Genomic DNA, 25212 nt, shown 5'->3' with positions numbered 1-25212 from the left:
CATCACTAAACAGTCAGTGCACAGCATGTCAGGAGGAATTTCTATTTAAACGAGTTTTCCCACGAACAAAAGTTCATTTTAAAAATTGTCTGTATCTGACCGTGTACAGAACATACCACATCTCCTGGGCAGGGGAGGAAGTAAAAGACAATACTGACATTACAGCAAGGGATCACAAAGGATACATTTTGTGAGGTAAAATATTGTTTAAAAACAGTCAGTGAAATATTTTACCTGACAAAATGAATCCTCTGTGATCCCCTGCTGTAATGTCAGTATTGTCTTTTGCTTCCTCCCCTGCCCAGGAGAGGTGATATGCTCGTATACGTTCAGACACAGACAATTTTTAAAATGAACTTTCATTCGCGGGAAAACCCCTTTAATGTGACCGGCTTCCTCTGCCTGAAGACACGTTGCGCATCTGCAACCGGGATCAGCCGAATGATTCACTGCGCCTGGGTGGAATCCATGCAGGCGAAGTGTGACGGTGTTCTGCTAGTTGTACCACACAAGAGACTGCGTGAGTGCGTGTGTGAGTGTGAATGTGAGTGAGTGACTGTGAGTGTGTGACTATGAGTGTGTGTGTGAGAGTGTGTGAGCGTGTGTATGTGTGGTGCGTACGGCGTATAGAGTGTGTGTGTGTATTGCAACGGTGTTCCGCTAGTGCTACCGCGCAATAGGTTGGAACCAGCAGCAGTTTCCATATTGAGACACCCATCACGGGTGTCCCAACATGGCGGTCGGTGAACTTCCTCCGCTTGGAATTCTGGGATACGGTGACATCTGGACAGAACAGGAAATGAAAACATTACAAGGCAATTATATAAATAGATTTTTTTTTTTAAAGAAGAAACCAAATCTCACAAGTATCTGTAGACTTTATTTCAAGGCAGATCGTAAACCACAAGTTTTTGCAAAAATTTTGACATATCAGCCAGATATTGGCCCACACAGACTGCAGAGTTCCATTGGACGGGTTTTCCTCTCTAACTGGTCAAAATCTAGAAATACAATCTCCAGGTAAAATGTCTCATCAATCACGAGTCACGACAAGGCAGAATTTATCATGGAGAAGTAACTGTGCCATCCATTTACATGTTTTCAGGAGGAGGAATGGAAGATCCATTGCAACTCAAACACTTGGAAGTTCATCCACATGTAGATTCCAGGTCCTCTATACTTGATATAAATGTGTATGGATGAGCCGAAGAAGAAACCAGAGATTGTACAACAATTGTTCACAGAAAAGTTAAGATTATAAAATAATTTCTGGTGAGCCCAAATTACCGCAATCCTCCAATATGTGCATTGGCTTATAATCATATGACGTTCCCATGACTTGGAGATCTAAATCATTGACTAGCACCACTTAAGGAGACATACAGCCCTTCACAAATTAATGAGTTAAAACCTTAAAGGGGTTGTGTCACATTCCTGTCTTTGGGAGTGCACCGCTCCCTGCTTACTGCCTGTGTAGTGACAGTGCACTCCTGAAAACTGACAGATTGAGTCAGTGGCATGGCTGAGCCGCTGACCCGAACTGCACGCCCTACAGTGCTGCTGGTATAGGCATATTTGCCTCTGCAGCATAAGAGAAGTGCAGGGACATCAAGTCTGGACAGATCTAGAGATCCAGCCAGCTTCTATGAAGCGCTTGCAAGCTGTAGAGCAAACCGCTTGCAAGCGCTTGGTCTTCTCCTAGGAGAATGACCACAAAGCCAACCAGCAGTACACTATAGAATCAAAATCCCTCCGTTCTGGAGAACAAAAACTATTTTTAATAAGAAGTAACCTGCAAACTTTCTTGTTTTTACAAACATTTTGCATTTTTTCCCATTTAATAAGATGAGATCACCCCCTTTAATGATGTAATGTAAACGCAAAATCAGCATATATGTAAATATGAGATCACTTCACCATTGGAACTATCCAAGTGACTGACCCAACAAAGCTTTACCGCTGCCTTACCTGTCACATAACACAACAATATACAGTACACGGTACATTTTAAAGATGCCAAACAATATGTAAAGCGCATTTATCATCAGGTTACATTAAGAGATTACATTTTATGTAGAAAACTGCAAACTGGGTCGTTTGAGGATTCTGATGGAGCAACTACATTTTCTAAACAGAAGACAACCTAGAAATATATACTGCTGTATTCAATGAACGCCATGGAGCGATTTGTTAATTTTTGCAAATTATAGTTCACATACATGATCGGAAATAGTAAGGGAGGGTGGGCACAATAGAAATCAGAATGCCAGTCAAATATGTATAGCTTCAGTGTTGGCAAACAAAAAGAATGAAAAGAGTATGTACAGTGGATATACAATGTCTACACCCCCCTGTTAAAATGCAGGGTTTTGTCATGTAAAATAAAAATCATACCAAGACGCATCATTTCAGATCTTTTCCTGCCTTTAATATCACCCATAGGCCTCTTGGTAACTTCCCGGATCAATTTTCACCTTCTCTTTTCAATTTTTGAAGGAAGGCCAATTCTAGGTAATGTCATAGTTGTGCCAAATTTAAGCCACTTCTTGATGACTATCTTCACAGTGTTCCATGGTTTATCTAATGCCTTGGAACTTTTTACCCTTCTCCTGACTTACCGTATTTTTCAGATTATAAGACACACTTTTTTCCCCAAAAATTTGGAAGGAAAATGTGGGTCTCGTCTTATAATCAGAATGTAGATTAATGGAGGGCGGATGCAGAAGGCCAGGGGCGGTAGGAATGGGGCGATGCTGTGAGCCCCAGGCTGGGAGGAGGGGGTGTCCCGGCAGTGCGAGGCTGTGGACCCTGGGCTGTCAGAAAATGTCAGTTTTTAGAGGTTTCCCTGCACTTTTCCATTGAATTCCCTGCGGTGGGCTTCGGGAAAATGGCCGCCTTAAGTGGTGCATGCGCAGATTGAGATCTCGGGAGCGGAGATCTCAATCTGTGCATGCACCACCTATAAAATGCAACTAAGAAAATGTCAGGAAAATCTTCGTAGAACAGCTAAACTCTATATGGGGGTAATCAGAATCACTGCAAATGATGGCAGCTGTGTACTGACTACTAAGTAACATGGCTAATTCTGAACAAAACCACATCCCCAGGCTGTTCATACATTTGCAGACACATCATTTTATTTTGTTATTTTTATTTTCCCCTGAAAATGATTTGTTTGTTCTTAATAGATTTGTACAGATTATCGGTGACATTACAGGTGGAAAAAGTTCTGAAATGAGTCATCTTTGTATGACTTCTTACATGACAAAAACATAGCATATTAACAAGGGCGTGTAGACTATTTATATCCACTGTCTAAACAGACGACTTCACATCCTAATAGTAATAGAATATATGTATAACAATCTCTAGAGAAAAAAAAAGTTTACTTCCGGCAGCGGAAGTGAATCTATGCTGGAGCTTGCAAAATGTGATATGGATTGAGCTCGCACACACTACATGTGTTGCTATGGTATAGCCCCATAATTACTAGTCGATGGACGCCACTGAGAAGTATTTGATTATGTTTCATAGTCAACCGTATTCTCATATAATTAGATACATTGTGTAGCACTTTCCAGGTCTCCAGTGTGTCCCGATTATGTATGTTTCCCCCTGACAAAGCGACATTAGGATGGTGAAACACAGAGTAATTATTCTCTCATCTCCCCATGGCTTACTGGGGGGTTTTTTTAAGTCACTGTTTTGGGTTAGAGATGTCATATTGTTGCTTTCTTCATACAGACTGCATCGGAAATGTACTCTACCGAATATATTGATTTGTTATTTTTCTTTTGATACCTCAACAATTTTCTTTCTCTTGCTATATTTCTACAAATCAATTTAAAAATATTTTTAGATTTATTGAGTATAGTTCTCTGGATTCCGTATGATTTTTCTGGTAAGCCTTGCTTGTATTTTGAGTTCGGGGTGGGTCGTCCTTTCTGTCCACCATTTGGAACATGGACTGGTCACTTTACACTCGTCAGTGTGTTTTTCACTGTTTTTGTATCTGTGGACTTGTTCTCCCTTAATTCTATAGAAGTTGCATTACAGATATCCTAGCATTTATTAGGATGTGAGTCCTCTGCTCCTTTCATTATTTTTGTTTGCAAATTATGGTGCACTAAAATCTTACTATGGAAATTGGGGTAAAACTTCGTGCCAATTTACACTCGTCAGATATGATTTTCTGCTGCACATATGGGCACAAATTAGGCTAAATTATTGAGTTCTACGTCTCTTAATAGAACAGACACAACTTACTCCAGAATCCTTTTTAATAAGGCCGATGAATCTTAGTGAATTCCCTCCAAATATTTTTATTTTTAAAGCCCAGTATAACTTATTTAACCCCGTCCTGGGCGATGTCACTAAAATATGGAATGTATTTAACTCACCAGGAAAATATCAGATCACAAATCTCACAAAACAATACCTTGCGTCTGGTTATACCTGAGAAGACCGGGGATATGCCCTCACGGAGGAATACAATGTGTAGTAGCAGCTTGTAGAATTGTTCGTATGGAGTCGGCTTAGTACGGAGACGTCGCATGGTCTATGTCTACAGTCCTTTGTTAAAATATACAATCTCTGTCTTGGGGCTTTTTGCGAGGATGCGATCACGGATCTCCGGTTCCAGACTGGATACTTTCATAGAGCTAAAGGGTTAATAACAAAGAAGTGCAGCTTTTCTAGGATCATAGCAGTCAAATAATGCTTTTTTAAGGCATTACAGTGAAAATAATAGGAAAAGAACGAACGAAAGAGAGAGAATGAGAGACAGCCAGAATGATAAATAGACACTATAGATGGATGTGACATCAGAGATTGGGATCAGAGGTCCTCAACCAGTGGTCTCGGAGGCAAAAGTGATCCTGGGCAGTGCGGCTCGCTAAAGATGGGGGTCTTGAATTAGGACTATAAGGAAATTCACAAAATATCTCAAATCCCAACCATCAAACAGAGCCAGACTAGGTGGTATGATGCTAAAGACCAATTTCAAGGGTTATTCTCATCTCAGCCTTCGAGCTGACCTACACTTCTTCAAATAAATGAATGGACGTTACGGAAGCTGCATTGTTCAACTGCTCTTGGCTGAGAATAACACTTTAAGACCCCCATACACATTAGACTAACATAGGCCGGACCTGCCAATATCAATAGGTTCAGTCTACAATCTAACGTGTATAGGGCCCCCCGACTCTCCCCCAACATATGATGTCGGGGAAGATAAGGATTCGGCATGTCTGATTCCAGACGATCAATCATTTTGATCTCTAAGAGACAGGCCTCAAGAGAGTTCTTGCAGTGGCTCTCTTGTAGACAACACAGGTGTGCTCGGATGAGAGAGTGCTCCTGTGTATGGGAGAGATGAGCTAGGTGCCGGCTGAACAATTGGCCTAACCATCCTTCATGTGACAGCTATCTAATGTGTATGTGATTGATAGGGCTCACACTCATCTCATTGTTAGGGCTCACACTCATCTCATTGTTAGGGCTCACACTCATCTCATTGTTAGGGCTCACACTCATCTCATCGTTAGGGCTCACACTCATCTGCGTTTAAATTGGAAGAGTGCAATTCAATAATATAAAAAAAAAAAAAAAAAATCGGATCGCACTTGTACCATTGTTATTCAATGAGTTAGTGCTGATCTGCGATTTTTTCTCAGTTGGAATCTGGATGAGAAAAAAAGGCAGAATGATGCGGGTGGCCACGTTTATCGGATGAGACTCAATGCAAGTCAATGGGAGAGAGAAAAAAAACGGACGGTACACAGACCATCCCTGTGCTGTCTGATTTTCACAGATACATTACCATTCTGTAGCATAGATCACAGTAAATGGTCCTGTAAATTATTGTAGAATCATAGATAATAGTTGCAGAGAAAAAAAACGCATTGACACTCGTCCTACTTTTCTGGATCAACATCAGAGCGATTTTATTTACACTGATGACAGTGAGCCCTTTGATAGATAGAGAAAACATAGTGCAACAGCACCAAATGGCTATACTTTCGGGACCAAGGCCTCCCAAACAAAGACCTAATAACAACAACATAAAAAGTAAAAAAAGAGTTAGCATCCAATGGACTATGCAAAGAAAAAGTGGACTTTAATTAGCCCATGTGGCTAATTAAAGTCCACTTTTTCTTTGCACAGTCCATTGGAGTGCTGCTTCTTTTTTTACTTTTTAGATAGATACATTCAAAATTATTAAGTAGTAGATTGTGTTTGATTTCTTGGCCAATTGGTGACAGTATAATTAATGAATGAACATCTATAATGTTGGAGGATACAGCAGCTGCAGGCTTTTTTGGAGGGACTGTTTTGGGCAGACAGCAGATGGCACCGTGTTCATTGTTTGAGTATATCATTACTGTATTGTATGATCTTTTGTTTTTTTTTTATTATTTTTCCTGTAATACTCCATGTTGTGATGACACTGATCATCTTTGCAGTACGTCCGACGTAAAACAGTTCACTCTGCCACAATCTCTGAGTGCGGATGATTCTGCTGAAAGCTGTAAATCTGCAGCACATATTAAATCTCCAGAAAGACAGTACCAGCTCTATACGTTATGTAATACTGGCTAAAAAGTTTGTTATAACCTCTTTTTCTCGGGGTGAGGACATACCTTTTTTGAGGGAAGAGTGCACAGCACAGTGGAGTTGCAAACACCAGGCTAAAATAAAAAAGACAGGAGGTTTACATTTTACAATTATGACGTGAGTATTACAATCTCTCTCCAGGCCTTATAAACCTAATTAATGCACGCTGACATATTGGATTCAGTAATTTTACTTTACCTTAGACTATAAGGTTGTTTAAAGTTACCGTAATTGCTTCTATGGTGTCTCGCAGTGGTCACACACAGTAATCAGTCGTCATCTAGCGCCCATCGACCCACCCCCGTGAGGAGTCAATGGGTCGTTGTGGCAGCTGGAGGCCTACCAACATCCCTATATACTGCAGTGCTATAGCATATTAATATATAGTGCAAGCATAGGTTAAACTCCCCTAGGGGAACTAAAAAGAAAAATGTAAAAAATTAAATTAAATTGTTAAAAATTAAAAAAAAAAAAAAAAAATAGAAGAACCTAAAAGTCTAAATGAACCCCGTTTTCCCAATCTAAAATTAAAATAAATTAAATAATAATAAAGAAAAAAAAAGCATATCTTGCGTCAGTTTCTGTAAAAGTCCAATCTATCAAACTGTAAAATTAATCATACTCTACGAAAAACAGAAAAATGCTGTTTATCGGTCAAACAACTACCTAAGATAATGCAATAAGAAGCAATCATTTGGGGGTCATACATAAGTCAACACAGTACCAATAAAAAACAGGTTGTAAACAAAAAACAACAGGCCTCGGCACAGCTTTATTGACATCAAAATAAAGTTACGGGGCTCAGAAAATGGAGACACAAACCAATTTTTTTTTTACAAGGTTCTGAATTTTTTAAAACAGTAAAATATAGAAAAAACTACGGCATAGAAGTTTAAATTAACAGCAATCTCACGCATCATATTACCAGGTCATTTTTATCACACTTTAGCGTAAAAATGAAAATCAATAAACAATGTTGGAATTGTAGGGGGGTTTTTTTACCATTTCACCTTCCTTGGAATAGTCTTCCTGTTTTTCTATGTATTATACGGTAAAGTGAATGGCGCCACTCAAACTACAACTCGTTCTGGAAGACTAAGTCCTTAACTGCTTCGAAGAAGGAGAGGAGATATTGAAAAGGCAAAAAAGAACCCGATGAGAAGAAGTTAGCGTGCTATTTTTTGGGGAAAAAAAGCCGCTCCGTGGGTTTTTCTTTTTTTTTTTTTTAAATTCTCGACTGCCCTATTTATAAGGAGGAGGAGTTGGATCATAAAATAAAGCAAAAAGGGAAAAAAGTCAGTAAAAGAGCTTACCAAAATCCAACCAGTCCGACTTGTAGCGGTGCATTCATCCAGGGGTAACGCTATTGCGGGAGTACAAGAAGTACAATAGTGATTTAGGGTGAATACATTCAGAGGTCTCCCTCCATCACGCTATTTTTCAGTACTGGTACAAAACGGCTGCTTGAGAGTTTTCTTAGTAAGGCCTCATTCAGATATCAGCTTTTTCTCAAATACGAGAAAAACAGATCAATTATTTTGATCAGACTTTGATCAGTGTGTCTTCCAACTATCATAAGTTTTTCTTGTACATGGAGAAACAAAAAATCTTAGGTTTCTGCCCCTTCTCCTATGTGACAGTCCGTGGAAATCAAGTAGAAAAAAAAGAACAGCATACCTTCCAGGTGATTAGAAGTTTTCAAAAACTTTATTCTACCAAAATGCAACGTTTCGACCTTTGCAGGTCTTTGTCAAAAACGTTGCATTTTGGCAGAATAACGTTTTTGAAAACTTCTAATCACCTGGAAGGGATGCTGTTCTTTTTTTCTAGTTGATGGTATATGCTCCAATTGGGTCATTGGACCAGAACGTGCATCTCCCTATTGAAGTGCTGTCGGCGAACATATGCTGGTATTAGTCAGTAAAAATCAGACTGCACACACATGACTTGCAAGTGCAGTCCAATTTTGTCACGGACCCGTAGACTAAAGCTAGTTTCACACTAGCATTTGGAGGCGCAGTGGACGCTCGCCATGAAACTCCGCCCCCTGCCGCGCCTCCTCCGGTCAGCTCCGCCTATGGGTGCATGCCGCTGCATGCGACCTGCGTACCCTATTTTTAGCATTGGGTACGCAGGCCGTGTGCAGGTATGCTTTTGTTGGCGAATGCGTCCTTTTGACGGTGCGCCGGCCGCACCAAAATGCAACACGTTGCGTTTGGATTTTGATCCGACACTCTGCTCAATGTCAGTCATATCTCCGCGATATTCTGCAGTCGGAGAATCATGGATCCCACAGACTATCACAGGTACGAGTGCTTTCCATTAACACCACGGACAGCGCTGATAAGAGAACACTGGATGTGTGAATGATGCCTAACTCAGTAACTGAGATCGAAGGAAGGAGTACTGCTCATTTTCCAAGGTGTTTCCAGGAATACAAATGTCATGTTTTGGTTGTTTCATGGACGTACCTTAAGGAAAGCTCTCTTCTCCAATACGTTCATTATAACCGGGGGGATTGCTAAGAAAAAAAAAATTGTACTGATTATGTAGATATGAAAATAAAACTCATCATCCTAAAAAACAATAAGAAAATAAAGTTCTATATTTCTGAACCGAGCACCAGTGAAGCACAAGTGAGAACTTGTCTGCCATCCATAGCCGGATCAGAATATCACACTTGCATCACTTTCTCATCCAGTTCTAGAACCGATCCAGTGAGACAACGTATGCATCGGATGAAGTACAGATGGGCTCCCATAGGCAAAGCAGCATAACAGGGGGGACAATAAGCATGACATTAGAGGAACATGCATGTACAGCTTCTGACTGGATCGGTGCATGACACCTGGATGAAAGAGCCCCCCAGGGAGAACACCATGTTATGCACTTCCCCATGACACCCGGATCTGATGGTTACACATTATAGCAGCTGTGCCTGGTCCTGCAGTTCAGTCACATACACCACAAAGAGCTGCAGCACCAGGAACAGTCACTACAAAATCTACAAAGCAGTGCCAAGGAATAGAATGAAGAAAGTGCAGCTCCTCCTACAAGTCGATCACTGTCGGAAGCTGATCAGAGGTGTCAGAAATCATACTCCCCTGATCAGATATTTGTTACGCTCAATGATGGCACATGTGGGTTTGTGGACCCATTGTGCCACAGGGATGGACCTGCCCAGGAAGATGTGTAGCTAAGGGGCTACCTGGTGTTCACTGGAGCTCCTGATGGTGGAGACAGACTGATCTGCAGGTAGCCGCCAAGTACCATTCCTGGACAGAGACCGATACTACATCTGGTGACCCCAAGGTTCACATACGCTGACACCGATTATGGCTAGGCCTCCATTCAGACTAGTAAATTCTGGCACCTGTACAGGACGGTTACTGACAGGGATTCGGGCTTGGTTCAGACACGCTGGTCTAAGACACTGGATCAAGGTTTGGCCGCACATGGTCCGGGTGACAATGTTCAGGTACTGGCAGCTCATGGACCAGGGGACGAGGTTCAGGTTCTGGCCGATCCAAAACCAAGGGACAAGATTCAGGCACCGGCCGCTCTGGGACCAGTGGGCTATGGATACTTCACTGGACACAGAGGGACCAGGGGACTATGGGTACAGGACTGGCCACACCAGGACCAGGGATACAGGTTCAGGACGCATAAGGGAGAGAGAGTCTTTTATACTGGATGACTCCCAGAAATTGGCTGTGAGCCATCTTGTAGGTGCACTAATTTATACTAACAGCCTCTCAGCTACAAGCTGAGGACATTTACTACATGCATGCGCTGCCCTTTAAGGACGGGGGATAGTACACATCCGTGCGCCAATGAACTACGTTGTGCACACAGGAAGCAAGAGCACGCAGGGACCGCACCAGGGACCGGGGCAGTGAGTAAGCTGGCATCCCTGAACGGAAGGAGAAGGGGACACAGTGCAGGGGCATAGGCAACAGTGCTACAATACAAGGCCTATCTTAGGGATACGCAACTAATAACAAAGTCCTCGAAAAACATCTTTTGCATGACATATTTACTGCAATCCACAGTCTTAATCTACATAAAATGTTGAGTATCTCTGCATATTCTATGTATTTCAAATTTATTTACACTGAATCATAAATTGTAAATTATTATTTTAGAGCTCCCCTAGTTTATGGCACAGAACTTACCAAAACGTGGTTTACAGTAACTATAAATCATATAAAAATATATGACATCGTACAGCTAAACAGGACTGAGTGACAGACAGGTGCAGGGGGAAAGTTGGCAGCACGGTGGCTCAGTGGTTAGCACTGCAGCCTTACAGAGCTGTGGTTCTGGGTTCAAATCCCACCAAAGACAACATCTGCAAGGAGTTTGTATGTTCTCCCTGTGTCTGCGTGTGTTTCCTCTGGGTTCTCTGGTTTCCTCCCACACTCCAAAGACATACTGATAGGGAATATAGATTGTGAGCTACTTTGGAATATGTTAGAGTTCAAGGGTGCCAAGACTTTTGGTCATGATTGTAAGTAAAATAATCCTACCCATGAGAAAAGTCTGAGTATGTAGAAAACCCAGAAGAAATCTAAAATTCTGCAATTCTCATTATTAAGGATAAGTGCAAATTAACACAGGATAAGTCCTAAGACTATCTACATTTTCATAACTAAAGATTTCCGAGAGAAGAAATGACAATTAATGTCAATGAAGTAAATCAGATTGTTGCTCAGAAAACGACTTCTCAAAGCTTTTTGGCTGCCATGGGAGAGACAGGTTGCGTTTCCAGTCACCTTCCATATGACCCTTCTTCCTACATGTGGGCGAATCTATAAGGTTGAATGTTGACCAAATATTCTAATGAATCTGATAAAATAGGGGAGATTTGCCAAGATAAATTCTCCAGAATAATGGAGCACTTTGTTCCAAAACCTGCTTTTCTTCACTTGCACCATTCGCTTATGTATTCTGCACGATGTTCCATAAGAGTGTGCATCTTAGCAGGAAAAGGGGAAGAAATCAATATGAAGGGTGAGGCCTAACTTGTAGCACCAGGCGCCAAAAAGTGAGCCAAAACTTTGGCACAAATTGTGCCATTTTACTAGGCAGGCTAGTAGATGTTGCGCCACATCTAACAACATGAACCACTATCATAAATCTGGAGCAACTTAAAACTGCCCAACTATGTGTCTCTTAATAAACATGGCGCATATTTTAGTCTGTCCCTAGGCAGTAAATGAAACACAGCAATGAGCCAATTTTCTGGCATAAATTATAGTAAATTTGTCACAATAGGCCACGATTCTTTTGCTAAGGCATTCACGTTTTTCGCAAAAGTGTCGCTTCCACCAAATTTTGTGTTTTTAATGTCAATATTCTGGTGTAGAGGGGATGATAAATTAACCCCTATAATTTTACCCTGTCTTAGAATTAGAGAAAATTGATAATAGTTCCCATTGTATCAAAACCCTAGCGTTTTTGCACAAAGTTTTTGACGTTGAAGATAATTTTTCATCTATGAATATTTTTTTTATCCCTGTTTTATTTGTAATAATTTGCAGTTTGTCCTTAAATAACAGTAAAAGTCTAAGTTTAAGGAATTTGTGAAGTGTGTCGGTATTAGGCCAGGATCACACATGCGAGAAACACGGCCGAGTCTCGCATGTTAATACCAAGCACTGCCACCGGGACTCGGGAGCGGAGCGTGCGGCCGCATAGCAATACATGGAGCCGCACGCTCCGCTCCTGAGTGCCGACGGCAGTGCCGGGTATTAACATGCGAGACTCAGCCGTATTCCTCGCATGTGTGATCCCAGCCTTACAAGAATGCTACTCTTTAGTTAAAAGAAGATGTAAAGGCTCCACTCCACATAATAAAGTATAATTTTTCTCATGAAATGCCAAACTCTGCAGTAAGTGAAATCAAACAAAAAACGAAAATCTTCCGGAAAGTTCATCATATACCTAAGTGACTACACACAGTAATTAATACCTCCGTAGGAAACAATGCAGTTTTTTTTTACCAAAAGAAATGTTAAATCTTACAAAACTGACCCATAGCAGGTGCTGCCATGCCAATCCGAGATACCACCACCTGGGCAATGGCTTGCCGGGCAGCGTTGGTAGACTCCCCGAGTCTGTTATTATTCTCATCTGTAATGGGTATTCCAAACTTCAGTTCTCTGTATAATACATCGGGTATAGTAAAATTATAAGAGAATTTATAAAAACGTAGAAAAACAGAAACAGGGCCCATCCCCATCAATGGGCTGGAGGAAGGGGAAATCAGTGATCACTGTGGACGCTCAAAGGCAAAAATGGGAAAATGAATAATTATTGAACCAAGGGAAAGGTTTTATAGAAACATCATAGGAAGGCTATCTAGTGGACGATGAGACATTATCAGGAACATTTAATACCAGACTAGATCATCTACTCAAGTCAACTTTCATGACTTAAATGTGGGCTTCCAAATTCATAAAATTTCTCACATGACCAAGAGACACATCAGAAGTTCTTGAAGGTCCAGGTACTGACAACTGATCGCTGAAACTAAAAGCCCCCATAAATACTAGATGAAAGTCAGCCGAACCAGACGATCTCATCAGGACCATTTTTTTTTGGAGCCCCCAATCTCATCCACAAGAGGTCCTTTGGTCTTCAGGGGAGATAAGTCACTGGCAAAGATGTCTGGCAAATGCATGAACGTTCAGCCGTGCTGAATGCTCATGTGTATGGGGGAATTCGGGAGAGATAGATGTCTGCTGAATGAATGTTGGGCCATCAGCTAACTCATGCGTATGACCAGCTTAAGGGGCATGTACCTCTCCAGCTGTATTTGCCAAGTTTTTCATCAGAGACACTTAATTGGTTGCTATGCTCAAGTCTCCAACTAATGCCAACATAGTAGAAGGAACACAGCACTTATTTGCGCTCATGCCCTACAATTTCCAGGATCAGTTGGGGTCTGAGAGCAAAGGGTCCTGTGCCTTATTTTTCCTATGTAGCTGTCTCAACCTGCGACCATTGGACCAAACAGTACCCATCTCTAGTTTGTCTGACTATGGCTCTACCTGCTAATTTTACAGCGTTTCTGGCTTGCAGGTAACGTCTATTGCAAAAAAAAAATTCCAGGATGGTTAAAGGGTGAAGAATTAAATGGTTCCTAGAATCTGCAGCCCTATCAGGAGCCCAAGCCAAACCCAAGAGACCAAGCTGTCATAAAGCAATCACTACCAAATATGATGCTGGAGATCAGTAATGATACTTACCGTTGTCTCATAAGGGGGATGTTGATGCAGTTGGCGGCCGCTACAGCAGCAAAGGGCACAAAGCGGCCGATTAATGAGGGAAGATGCTGAAATACATGGAAGGGTACAACGGAGGAGAACCGTTACTAAATCCAAAGTGGAAGCACATTGCACACAATGTTCGCGCCATACAAAGTTCCTATTTCTTCTCGAATTACTTAGGTTGCTATAGCTAATGTTAAAAACAAACTTAAAAATATAATTATTGTTTATATGTACTTTTGATTACGTCTTTTTTCATAGAAATAAGAGATCTTGTATCCATGTTTGAATATAAGATACCGTAATTGTCCATGTCATAGTTGGTGTGTTTCTACAGTCGGGTTCTGACTGCCTTATTTCTCGGTCCGTATAGGGCCCAGAATGTATGGACTGACTGTGGGTCTCCTGATCCGAACTTACAGCCTCATCTTCTATAATAATAAATGCCCTAAGCAACTTCCGGTTGTAACAACTTCCGTCCAGTTGTAACCGGTGACGTCACCGCACACCTCTTTCCATGTTAACCCTCAACACACACACTCCACTCACCTTTCACCATCTCCACTCACTCTTTCACTCCACATACGACCCTTTCTCTCACTCCGTCTCTCATACTCACGCCGTCATCGCCGCTGATCCACGATCCCCGACATCTTCTTCCGCCGGCGCCATCCTGGATCCAGACGTCCTCCACGCCGGCGACATGTTCTTGCGGCGACGCCATTTTGGATCGGCGAAATCCCGCGATAGTCAAGATGGCGTCGCCGCAAGAACATGTCGCCGGCGAGGACGACGTCGGGATCCAAAATGTCGTCGGCGAAAACTCGCGAGATTTCGCCGACGCCATTTTGGATCCCAACGTCGTCCCCGCCGGCGACATGTTCTTCCGGCGACGCCATCTTAACTATCGCGGGATTTCACGATACTCAAGATGGCGTCGCCGCAAGAACATGTCGCCGGCGTGGACAACGTCTGGATCCAGGATGGCGCCAGCGGAAGAAGATGTCGGGGATCGTGGAGCAGCGGCGATGACGGCGTGAGTATGAGAGACGGAGTGAGAGAGGGGGTCGTATGTGGATTGAAAGAGTGAGTGGTGAAAGGTGAGAAGAGTGTGTGTTGAGGAGTGTGTGTGTTGAGGGTTATCATGGCAAGAGGTGTGATGCTATCGCATCCTCCCGATGCGATAGCATCGGGCCATAATCTAGTAGGAATATAAAACTGTAATTTCAGCTCGGGAGACACCCCGGTCAGTGTGAGCATTGCAGTCCATATACGGCCATTAAACGCTGCCTTATTCCCAGCTATGGGTGGAGATTTTTGTGGCCTGTTGTCCCCTATAACAATCTGATCCTGTTCCGCTGTTAGTATGTACAGTATATTGGGTTATTTGGTCACATAGTGGAAGTTGTAGTCCTATCAGACAGGCCCTTTTCCATTACATTTAGGTCTATCACAAATTGACCCAGCGACTCATTAAGTTATAAATTTGGGACATGTGCCTTAGTAGGGTCTCAGACTGCTAGGCTTGTTCATCTATTGCAAGGAAATCCAATCCTTCCATATGGTATATCCCTTGATCTGTTAAAACTAGATCAACTCTTGGTACTTCATAAGATAAAAATGTACTTTATGGCCTTTACACTGGTTACCACATCTTCAGTCCACTGTCTCCCCAGTCGCTACCCATCTACGCAACATTGGTGGCTTCACTCACTGAATCATCACATTGGGTATAAATAGTTATTATATTATAGACAGTAATTCAGTAATTATAATTCATAAATAATTATTAATAATATCCACAAATAAATTCTGCCATTAAAGATGGGTAACTCACGCCACATTACAACACCGGTCTCAAATATGTATTGAGAATTGTATTACATTGTTTCATGAATAAATCTAAAATTTTAAAACTTCCATTTAAAAAAATCTGTGTAATATATCTCACCCGACTGACAAGTGTAAGTGTCACAGTATGATCAAATGTCAGTGGTTCTACTATTATGGCTAATCATTATATATAGTACATGTAGAAAAAACAAAATATATGTATATATTACTAAGAGTGCTACCGCCTGCTCTTCTGGGAGGAAACCAGGTTAGATAAGTATTTTCTGGACGTTCATGTCTTTTGCCACCTATAAGTACTATGGCACATCAGTTGTGCAGGAAGTGCAGTGCCATATACTACACTGACAGAATCATTGAATTCAAGCTTTTCATTCAGTCCCATTGCCCCCGGTATATAACAGCCGGCCCCTCGCTGTGCCGTCTGCCTTTACAGACATTTGTGACACAATGGCTCGTTCTACCAATTTCCCCAATACCAGCGCGGTCCTGTAATAGGAGTCACTGGGGTAACAAGTCCATTCATTACATTTCTTCCCTCCTAAATCTTCCCACGTCACCTGTGAGTGATATGATTGAGAAGTAGAAGAAGCCGGAAGAACTCAGCCACGAAGTGGAGACCGTGTAAAGTCACAGAGTAGGGTCACCGAGTGCTGAGGAGCGGAGGGCAGAAAAGTCACCACCGCTCTGCTGACTCCTTAGCTGCAGAGTCCAGACCTCCTCTGGTATTAACATCAGCACAAATACTGCGCCCCCGCCGGGAGCTTCCATGGCGGAGCAGCTGCATGCAGCCTTACATCACCAAGCGCAATGCCAAGTGATGGATGAAGTGGTGTAAAGCAGCCGCCAATGGTGTCTGGATTAGTAGAAACATGTTCTGTGGGGTGATTTATCACACTTCTCTATCTGGAATCTAATGGATAAATCTTGTTCTGGTGAACAATACTTTCCTGAAGGCATTGTGCCAGCTGAGCTGTAAAATTTGATGGAGGAGTGATAATACCGAGCTTGATTTTCAGGGGTCGGCGTTAGCCACTTAGTTCCACTGAAGGGACATTTTAGAAATGCAGTCTACAAAATAATTTAGACAATTGTAGCTCCCAAAGTTGTGGAAACATTTTTTGAGGAAAGCCCTTTTCTGTTTCCCATGACTGTGTCCCAGTGTACGAGGTCCATAAAGCCATGGTTCAGGGAGTCTGGTGTGAAAGAACAAAACTCTGACCTCAACCCCATGGAATACCTCTGGGATTAAATAGAATGGAGATTGTGAGCCCGGTCCTCTCATCCCAACCTCTTCAGGATGAACAAGCAAAATTCCCCCAAAAAACCCTAAAATCTTGTAGAAAGTCTTCCCACAAGAGTGGAAGCTGTTATAGCTGCAAAGACAGGTCCAACTCCTTATTAATGAGGATTTAGGATGCGATGTGGGAAAAGCTCGTGTAGGTGTTATGCGGTGGGGACACATTACTTTCGGGTAAAATAATGCAGGGATGTCCTACAGAAAAGCAGAATGTAATCACAAGAAGCAGGAGCTGCTGCATCATATTACCTTGGTCAGTGACTTGAGTCCTAGAGCCGTGACCACAGCACCGGTAGTTGCACTAACATAGGCTGTCCCCAGCTGGCTGTAACATAAGGGTATGACAAACACACAGAAAAAAAAATAACTTTTAAAGTATTCTACAACTGATCAATCTATGATGAGATATACTGTATTTATGTGCACCCCGCCATACTCATACACAAGCCTGACATTAGTCTTATTAGAACATTTTATGTATGCAAATTGTCTCATCAGAGAGGAAGAGGACGTGGACTCTAGCGCCAGGCGCATGCATGGCTTTTAGGTCTCCTCACTCATGACATGCCAGACTTCACATGTCACTCTCCACAAGGAGAAAGGTTAGATCTTAAAATATTGAAGGAAATCTCTCACTATATTTATTTTAATGCAAAGATTTTCAATAAAGTCAGAGCCATTTTTTATGTCCCAAGAACAAGGATCGAGGCCCTTTTCCCATTTATCCATTGATTTATTGCCCCAGAGTCTCACGTTCAGTGGTTATTATTTTCAATCCTGAATAACTTCTCTGGAATCAGAGACTGGATCACCTCTGAGGACTTTTTTTTATATTTATTTATTTTTTTATTTCAACTTAAATGCATGTATTTTGGGCTAAAAATCATTTTTTTTTAGAAATTTTGCATTTACAGGCTCTTAACCTCCCTGTACAGTCCATGTAGTCTGTGGTCATCAATCAACTGAGAGGCGCTCAGAAACAAAAAATAAATAAATAAAAAAAGAGTTAGAAACTTTCCCATTGAACTGTAAGAATTAGCTCACTGATAGATTCTCAGTTAACCCATTCTGCAGTCAGCAATAGGCAGTGCAACACAGAGGCTATAAAAGTCAAAAAGTGCACAATTTTTAATGAAACCCAAATGCAAAAATCTTTTTTTAGACAAAATACCGACATTTAAGAAAAAAAAAAAAATGTCCCCAATTCAGGATAAACCCTTTAATCAACTGATTGTGATCAATGTCAGACGTCTGCAGCTATTTACACATAAAGTTGAAAACAGGAGCTACTTTATTATATCATTTTAACCTATATGTCGAATCATAAGCATAAAGGCGTTTGGTATAAGGAACTAATTTTTTTTCAAGAAACAGGGCTACTCTTTCCTGTCGGCTGTGCTTGATATAGCATTCAAGTGAATGAGGATGAGCTGCAATACCAGACACATACATCTTGTGCCAAAATGGGGATGGCTTTTATGTGTGTTAAATTATGGAATGGCTTTTACGCTTTTTTTTTTTTTTTTTTTAACTTTTTTTTTTTAATTTTTTTTCAGAAACAGTGTTTACTAAGTACCCCATGTTATTTACATGTACTATTACTTTTTACTTACTTTTTTGTTTTTATCTTAGGTTTTCATTCTAAAATTGCAGGGAAAAAAAAAGGATACATACATATATATATATAGCTAAAGGTGAGGAATAAAAATGTGTGTTACCTGTTGGTGATAGGAGCATCTCCACTTCTATTGGTGTAGTTAACAATGGCGTTAAAAGACTGATTGATCCACTGCCAAAATATCACAGCCGGGGTAGTTCTGTAGTCGAGAACAGATAGTTTAATTATTCATGAATTTTCCACCAAAAAAATTATAATGAAAGAGCATCCACTTATATTTTATCTAGATAAAAATTTAACACTTGACTTTAAGTCCTGTGTTAAATGTTTGCAGGAACATGGGCTTGAACTTTAGGCTGGAATGTAGAAAAGTAAAATTAAGTCAATCATGTACATAAGGGAATGATAGGTAGACTAATGGGAGACTATATGGAATTATTAGGGATTAATCACATCTGGTGTTGACTGTTGACTAATGGGTTTTTAGCCAAGTCTTAAGTTATCCACTATTAAATAAGAGATTCTTCCTGATTCTCTATTGGACTGCCAGGTACAACTTGGCTCTCTCTGACATTCCCATAGACAATGATAGACAATGAAAAGAATGGATGTGCGCATGGTCGACCTCGACTATACTCAGATGGGGTTATCTGAGCCCTGTTCCCTACATCGGTGGGGATCCCAGCAGTTGGATCCCCAGCGATCAGTATGTTATTCCTATCCATTGTTATTGAAGGGATAACTTATAAACTTGGCATTAAACCTTTAAAGGGCCAACTTGAATGCAATTTGAGAACTGTAAACTCCACATCATCAGCTGGTTATCACAAGCTTCTTTGCAGTCTCTTTCTATTGGACACGATGACCCTTGCGGTCCCTTCCAACTCTAACATTCCACGATTCTATTATTAGAATATGATTACGTCTGCACACTGCGTCCGGACACCTGAAACACATTGGAAGGTCGGCCGGTCCCACTAACTTTTCTGTATTGTGTATGGTGTTTTTTTTTTTTCAGAAAGAAAAAAAAATTATGCTGATGGTGGTAAAATAAAAAAAAAAAAAAAGTATTTTTCACTGGTAAATCACTTTCTGCTCCAATGACCCAATTGACTTGTTGCTCAATGCTGAAGTGATGACATGCCATATCTTAACAGGAGACCACAGCAGTCAATCATTTGTGCAGTAAATTTAGGCAACGGCAATGAGGTCCAGTGATTGGTTACAGGCATCAAGGTGCTGATGTTGGCAGATTTTACCAGGGAAGCAATGATTTTATATTTTATTTTATCAGCCTTTTTTTTTTATTCTCCAAAACACCCTTTATAGACTAAAGGGCAACAAGGACATATAGGACCCAAGTGCATGGGAAGGGAAAATGAAGGGGAAAACCATTCTGTCCGGAGTAGAAAAACCGATGCCATAATGGGGACGTGCTGTATTTATATGTTGCTATTAGTGATCAGCGAACATGCTCAGATAAGGTGTTATCTGAGCATGCTCGTGTGTGAACCGAGTGACTTATGCGTGCTTGAATAATATGTTCCCGTCCCCGCGGCTGCATTTATTGCTGGTGTTTGTCAGACGCAACACATGCAGAGGTTGCCTAACAAAGAGACAATCCCTAAATGTTGCGGCTGTCGAACAGCCGTTAGACACGTGGGAGCTGGGACTCGAACATATTATTCCAGCACGCCGAAGTCACTTGGTTAGCACCCGAGCATGCTCAGATAACACTGTCCGGGCACTTTTACTTCTCACAAGTTGCTGTTTGTACTCGTTTAGTCATAAAGAGTCACCACCACACATATACACCTCATGTAATGCAGCTACACACTAAACTAGAGTTATATTCCTTTCGTTAGTTCTGTAGAACATTTTACTCATCGAAAGAATGTAAGATATGCTAATGGAGCAGGAGTCTATCAGTTCCTGCATAGAGTCTTCTGTGTTTGATCGTTGTATATAGGAACCAATAATGCAGTCAATGAGTCAGAAGTCGTTTCCTTCCTAAGATCCCTCCTTCTCTTGTCCTTTTTTTGCTTCTAAGGCATAAATATCTGGTCCTTTATAAAATCCCGGCCGCAAGTGACATCTGTTCTATCGAATTGAGAAGAAACTGTTGGACGTCTCTGGACCTCTGACAGCTTGTGCCCCCGACAGGATCCTCTGATTGCCCAATATATCCCTAACACAACTTTATGCTATATTATAATCGTAGGTTGGGATTCACAATCTTTTAAAAATGAAAACTAACTCAATGCCATCTGTCAAATTCAGCTCTGCTATATCTGGGACTTGCTGCTCAGCTTATGGGCCCTTTGCAGACCAACACTTCATCATAATGCACAATGCCACCTGGTTTGGAGGGAGAAATGGGACCCCCTTACCTCTTGGGCCCCAATGGTGTGACCGTCCCTGCTTATACTAGTAGTTGTAGTATTAAAGTCTTTATTATTGTATTGGCAGTGATACATCTTTAGAATGTCAAGATATCAAAATTTCCTAAATGTATCTAATGGCCCTAATCTGTTTTGCCGTTTTTATAGAAAGCGTGATTAGATAGCTACAAGTTCCCACATTAGGATTTTCCCCTGTATCTTGATTGTATATATTCAGATTATTCTTTTTTATTATATTGTCTCACACTCAGACTTGTTTTTCTAGTATCTGGTGATTTCTCACCTACTTGCTTGGCAATGTCAATATATTGTATGTATTCTGCATATAACTGATACATGCCTGTAAAATGTCAGCATGCAGCCTGTGATTGTCATGTTCATGGGCACCTGCGCCGACATCCGTCCTATCAAGACCATCTTCTCTCCCGTATCCGGGTGGAAGGCTGAGTCGTAGATGTATTTCGCTTTCCATAGTTGATCTTCAGTAAGTCCCGGTGTTGGAATGCCATTTCTAAAAAGATTGATAACCAGACGAATGAAACACAGAATTGTTTTTATTAAAAGTCATTTAAGAAGAACGTGTGGAAACAGAATTGGAAAATTATGGCGCCGATTCAGTAAGACCGGCACTGCACGTGCCATTCTTGGCTGGAGTACGATGAGCCAAATTCATTAACAGGCGCGCACCACTCAATGAATTTGGCGCATCTTCTCAGTGCCAAAATGCTACTTTCTGCACCGTGCTCCGGAGTAGCAATTCTGGTGTAAGAAGCGCAGTCAGTTTTGCCATCCCGGCTCCTCCCCAGCTTCACCAGTTTTGGTGGTGCTCCTTGAAACTGGCATGGAAATGCCAAAAATCGCTAGATTTTTTTTGCAATTCTGCATTACGTAAAAAAACTTTAAACTTTTTAAAGTAATTACGGTAAAGTAACACGGGCGCTACCTATCCAAAAAACTCAGATGCAGCTGGTGAAGGGACAGGACTGTGTCGGCTCCTGTTATAAAGTCTGAGCGAACCGTATATTTGTGTGATTCACCGCGCTATGCTGAGCAGATGTATACAAAAAAAAAAAGGGGAAATAAATACTTAACAGCAGTTATACGTACTTACTTAAAAATGAAGTTGATGTAGAATATTCTGTGTAAGTTGAGATGTCTACGTGGCAAGTAGTTTGCAGGTTATCTGATGGGGGAGATCTCGTTTTTGATAGCTGCTGATGCTATTGGAACAATGATATATTAAGGTACCAATAAAACATACAAAAGGTCACACCACTCCTCGCATGTCCACCATACTCACTGGTTGTATCTTAACGTTTATATTCTCTTCGGGGTGTTCCCTTTATGGTGGATCAATTGATACAATACTAAATATGAAGAGAATTTCAATTACTAACAGTGACCACAACCTTGATATTCAGTCCCAGTTCCTGGGGTACATATGCACTTGCTAGATTTGTTATGCTACCAGGTGTAAATCCTGATAGACTCTCTATAATGGTCTTTGTTGGCTTTATTTAGAGCCAGTGCAGGGACGATATCCACTGTTGAAAAAAATGACAAAGTGCTGGGTAAGGAGGGATCCACTAAACCCACAAATAGTGCTAGCGTTCCAATAATCAGTTAGTCCTGGTAGGACTTCTATGCACTTACTTCTGGTGATTGCTCTGGCGCAATCTGGCTGAGGCAGCGGCTCAGGCAGCGGCTGCTGATGGAGCGATAAGCTATGCAGCTAGCCCTGACGAAGAGGGAAGCCCCCCTCGAAACATGTTGGTTGGTTTGTGCCTCTCGTGCACCTGTCCTCCCTGCCTGTGACGTCACAGTAGCTCCGCCCCCCCCCCACTCTCGCCGCGTCCTCGTCAATACTTCCGGCCGGAGTACACGAGGTGCTGGCGTCTACCCGCTCCCCTACTACACGCTGCATAGCTTATCGCTCCATCAGCAGCCGCTGCCTCAGCCAGAGCCGCTGCCTCAGCCAGATTGCGCCAGAGCAATCACCAGAAGTAAGTGCATAGAAGTCCTATTAGGACTAACTGATTATTGGAACGCTAGCATAATTAGGGTGTCTAGTGGATCCCTCCTTACACTGCATTGCTTATTGCTCTATCAGCAGCCGCTGCCTCAGCCAGACTGTGACAGAGCAATTACCAGAAGTAAGTGCATAGAAGTCCTACCAGGACTAACTGGCTACTGGAACGCTAGCACTATTTGTGGGTTTAGTGGATCCCTCCTTACCCAGCACTTTGTCATTTTTTTCAACAGTGGATATCGTCCCTGCACTGGCTCTAAATAAAGCCAACAAAGACCATTATAGAGAGTCTATCAGGATTTACACCTGGGTAGCATAGCAAATCTAGCAAGTGCATATGTACCCCAGGAACTGGGACTGAATATCAAGGTTGTGGTCACTGTTAGTAATTGAAATTCTCTTCATATTTAGTATTGTATCAATTGATCCACCATAAAGGGAACACCCCGAAGAGAATATAAACGTTAAGATACAACCAGTGAGTATGGTGGACATGCGAGGAGTGGTGTGACCTTTTGTATGTTTTATTGGTACCTTAATATATCATTGTTCCAATAGCATCAGCAGCTATCAAAAACGAGATCTCCCCCATCAGATAACCTGCAAACTACTTACCACGTAGACATCTCAACTTACACAGAATATTCTACATCAACTTCATTTTTAAGTAAGTACGTATAACTGCTGTTAAGTATTTATTTCCCCTTTTTTTTTTTTGTATACATCTGCTCAGCATAGCGCGGTGAATCACACAAATATACGGTTCGCTCAAACTTTTTAAAGTGTTTTACGCTAGTTTTCTTTTTTAATGACTAGGGGAATTAATCTGTTCATTTCTTTTACACACTCACTTTTAGGCCGTGTTTAAAGGGGTGCTTCGAAACACAAATTAATTTTCATCCCAAATCTCTATTCAATGTCATAATCTAATCTATTTTCTAATATATTTAATTAAAAGTTTGCTCTTCAACCCTAACCACACTAAGTGCTTTTCTTTCTTTTTTGACAAGTTTCTTTTTTTTAAGACACTTTGTTTGAGAATCCCAGTACATGCTGGGATATTAAAAAGAAGAGTCATCGGGGGCTGCGGTTACTGCCACAGCCCCTGCCCCCTCCCTGAAACGAGGCATCATTGGTGACATTCATTTTAGGGGCAGAGCTAGTCCCTGCTCTTTTACTGAGTGATGTGCACAATGACAGTGCATTCTCTCACAGGCTCAGATTAGTAGTAACGAGCGCACTGTCAGTGCACGTTGTAAGACAAATACACGGCATGCGCCGCCCCACGCAAGTGGCAGAATCCCTTTAAAAAAATAACCTGCTTTACACTAAAATCTTGCAATTACAGTGAAATCAGCTCCTGACCCACCTAGCCATCACATGTTATCACCAAAATTGTGATTCAAATTAAGCTTGTACATTTAACAACAGTATTTCTCAACTCCAATCTTAACTACCAGCAACAGGACGTATTTTCTCAGTATTGCACAAGTTATATAATTATGATCAGTGCATTAGAAACTACTACAGGCATTGTCGCTATAGTATAACCTTAAATTATAACTTGTTGTAGGTACAGGAATTTAAAAACACTATTTTAGGTAGAATATTTCATAAAGCTGAGCACTAGAATTCCAATATTTAATACAGCATACCTGTAGTTTTCTATAATGGTCTTCGATTCATCAAGCACTTTGGGTCCAAGCAGAATATTGCGAGGATCTGTTACCATAAAAAAATGTCTGGCTCGTCCTTCGAACGTGCTCTGATCCCATCGAGGTTCCTTGATGTTAATATTGAAAGGAAGGTCTTCAGGCATGATCTGCAAAAATCCAAAAAAAAAGTTAAATATTGTCTGGAATATTACAAGCTTATCAATGGTCCAACCTATTCTCAGTATCGTTTAAATTAGCTCCTAAATATTATATTTATAATCAAATTTATCTGCCTAATAAAATGTACTTTGCATAGGTGCAAGGATGTCTCTTTATTCCTAGTGTGCTCAGTAATTTACTTGTTACGGAAGCAGGCAGTGCTCCAGACCTGTTCTTCCTACACAAATACCGCAGTTAGGGTACGTGCACACGCTGCGGATTCCGCTGCGTTTCCGCAGCGGTTTTGGC

General features: G+C 41.4%; 1 protein-coding gene across 1 annotated transcript in view; it reads right to left on the bottom strand.

Annotated features, from left to right (window-relative positions):
- Positions 1 to 860: 860 nt before the first annotated feature.
- Positions 861 to 25212, bottom strand: part of SFXN3 (sideroflexin 3) — a 32938-nt gene continuing 8586 nt past the window's right edge. Inside the window, exons 2-11 of the mRNA XM_073555791.1 lie at positions 24745 to 24911; positions 21401 to 21571; positions 18759 to 18857; positions 17290 to 17365; positions 13869 to 13954; positions 12652 to 12779; positions 9087 to 9136; positions 7929 to 7978; positions 6642 to 6689; positions 861 to 4661 (exon numbers count right to left, since the gene is read on the bottom strand). Of these exons, the coding sequence (XP_073411892.1) occupies positions 4565 to 4661; positions 6642 to 6689; positions 7929 to 7978; positions 9087 to 9136; positions 12652 to 12779; positions 13869 to 13954; positions 17290 to 17365; positions 18759 to 18857; positions 21401 to 21571; positions 24745 to 24908 (969 nt within the window). The 5' untranslated portion in view covers positions 24909 to 24911 and the 3' untranslated portion in view covers positions 861 to 4564. The remainder of the gene's footprint in view (positions 4662 to 6641; positions 6690 to 7928; positions 7979 to 9086; positions 9137 to 12651; positions 12780 to 13868; positions 13955 to 17289; positions 17366 to 18758; positions 18858 to 21400; positions 21572 to 24744; positions 24912 to 25212) is intronic.

The sequence above is a fragment of the Dendrobates tinctorius genome, unplaced genomic scaffold (assembly GCF_039654945.1).
Source record: "Dendrobates tinctorius isolate UK_male_01 unplaced genomic scaffold, ASM3965494v1 ptg000230l, whole genome shotgun sequence".
NCBI classification, from domain to species: Eukaryota; Metazoa; Chordata; class Amphibia; order Anura; family Dendrobatidae; genus Dendrobates; species Dendrobates tinctorius.
This window is presented reverse-complemented; position numbering and strand designations above follow the sequence as displayed.